This window comes from Triticum dicoccoides, chromosome 1B, assembly GCF_002162155.2.
Source record: "Triticum dicoccoides isolate Atlit2015 ecotype Zavitan chromosome 1B, WEW_v2.0, whole genome shotgun sequence".
Classification (NCBI taxonomy): Eukaryota; Viridiplantae; Streptophyta; class Magnoliopsida; order Poales; family Poaceae; genus Triticum; species Triticum dicoccoides.
The window spans coordinates 24,212,308-24,214,679 of NC_041381.1; the positions used below are offsets into that span (position 1 = coordinate 24,212,308).

General features: G+C 52.0%; 1 protein-coding gene across 1 annotated transcript; it reads right to left on the reverse strand.

Moving 5' to 3' along the window:
- Positions 1–226: 226 nt before the first annotated feature.
- Positions 227–1,678, reverse strand: LOC119316912 (chalcone synthase 2-like). The gene has a single exon (XM_037591305.1). It carries the CDS (start codon positions 1,676–1,678, stop codon positions 491–493), a length of 1,188 nt encoding a protein of 395 aa, XP_037447202.1. The 3' UTR covers positions 227–490.
- Positions 1,679–2,372: the final 694 nt, after the last annotated feature.

A 2,372-nucleotide genomic window follows, 5' to 3' on the forward strand; every position in this document is an offset into this window, starting at 1 on the left:
CTATATTTAAAAACCGAAAGCACTAGCCCCTGCAGGTGCACGGCTTTAATAACAAGTTTGTCTAATTAAGAACATTCTATCGCAGACGGCTTTTGCAACCCAAACATATGGATTATGCAGTAATCGCTGCAAAAGCAAGTAGATGGTTAAGAAGCTCAATGATCAGGATGCGAGGGAAAAGAGACACGCAGCTGAACCGTAGGTGTTTGAGGATTTAGACAATGCAACCCATACATTATATAAAATTACTAATAACAAACATAATGTTGAACGTTACTAAAATACACTAGGTACATCAGGAGCACATACAACAGGGTTTTGGGAGTAAAAACGCATATCAATTCTTACAGCAGAAACACAACAAAAAGTGAAAAACCAGGGATAAAGGAAACTCAGAACAGCCATCACACCGTCGCTCTCGTAACCACTTGTAGTACTGGTGATTTTATGTTGTTGGCGAATAAATAATAAAGTGTGGTTTGCTGATCGATCATGCAATGGTTGCCAATGGGACGCTGTAGAGGACGAGTGTCTCGACGGTGAGGCCGGGGCCAAAGCCGAAGAGGACACCCCACTCCTTACCCTCTCCAGTGGTTGCTTGGCCATCCTGGGAAGAGGTCTTACGCATCACGTCGAGGACGAAGAGGACACATGCGCTGGACATATTGCCGTACTCCGACAGGACCTCTCGGCCCGCGCGCATGCGTTCCTTGTCAAGGCCAACTTTCTCCTCAACCATGTCCAGGATCGCCGGCCCGCCAGGGTGTGCAATCCAGAAGATGGAGTTCCAGTCGTGGATGCCCAGAGGCTTGAATGCGTCCTCGAGCGCCTGCTCGATGTTCTTGGAGATGAGCCCGGGCACGTCCTTGAGAAGGTGGATGGTGAGCCCTGCCTCCGTAAGGTGGCCGTTGATGGCACCCTCAGAGTCGGGCAGGATGGTCTGGCTCGCTGATACCAGCTGGAAGAGTGGCTTCTCGAAGGGCACGTCGGGGTCAGCGCCGATGATGGCAGCGGCCGCGCCATCGCCAAAGAGCGCATGTCCGACCAGCGAATCCAAATGGGACTTGGAGGGGCCACGGAATGCCATGGCGGTGATCTCCGAGCAGACCACCAGCACACGTGCGCCGCGGTTGTTCTCGGCGATGTCTTTGGCCATGCGGAGCACCGTGGCACCACCAAAGCAGCCTTGCTGGTACATCATGAGGCGTTTGACCGTCGGCAAGAGGCCGAGCAGCCTCGTCAACTGGTAGTCGGCACCTGGCATGTCCACGCCGGAGGTGGTGCAGAAGACAACGTGGGTGATCTTTGACTGCGGCTGGCCCCACTCCTTGATGGCCCTCTCTGCCGCCTCTTTCCCAAGTTTGGGCACCTCCACGACGACAATGTCGTGGCGCGTGTCCAGCGACGGCTCCATGTGGGAGCAGATGCTAGGGTTCTTTTTCAGGATCTCTTCGGTGAGGTGCATGTGCCTCTTCCTGATCGTGGACTTCTCGCACATCCTCTCGAACTTCTCCTTGAGGTCCGGGAGGTGCTCGCTCTTGGTGACTCTGAAATAGTAGTCCGGGTAGGTGGCCTGGTACACGCAATTGGCCGGGACGGCCGTGCCGATTGCCAGCACGGTCGCCAGACCCACCGCCCGCTGTGCCCTTCTCACTTCCTCCAATTTCACCGCCGCCATTGATCAGCACCAAGGAGTTCTAGCTAAGTAGAAAGGGCTTGGTAGCAAGGGTTTGGAAGGTGCACCTAACGTAAGATTGTATTTCTCAACTCTGGTGATAGGACTCACTGGGAGAGCTGCCACTTTATAGAACATGATTTGCTAACGGATTCATTTTTTTTCTACTGGAGTTGAATACACCGACGACTGAGCTTGTCTGTTTTCTTAATTCTGATGGGACGCCTGCAGCTTAGAGAAACTCTACCATAATAGCCGTCTTAAGGAGCATGGTGCACAAAAGTATCAGCTCAATTTAGCAGTCGCGACAATGTTTCCAATTTTAAAAGCAAGAACCAAAAAACAACTCTGCCAGTAAGTTTGCCGTGTTCCGCCCAAGGCAAACAGGACACGGCTGGACCGGGTCCGCAATAGTTAAGATTGCTGAGTTCTTAATATCAGGAACTCGACAAAACAAAAAAGCAAGTACCGCCGAGTACATAAAAAGGAGAACTCGTCAAACACAGGGTGGTAGATGAGATGCGCCATTAATGGCGATGCCACATGGCATGCACGTTTTCCAAGTTCCATCTAGGCAGACGTACTACGTGTGTGAGGCCCACATGTAGCATGCCTTGTTTTGCTTAGTTCCATCCGACACAGAGTCGGCAGATCCTTCGCCGGGTTCTTGGCACGCGGTTTGCGAAGTACCTTTGTT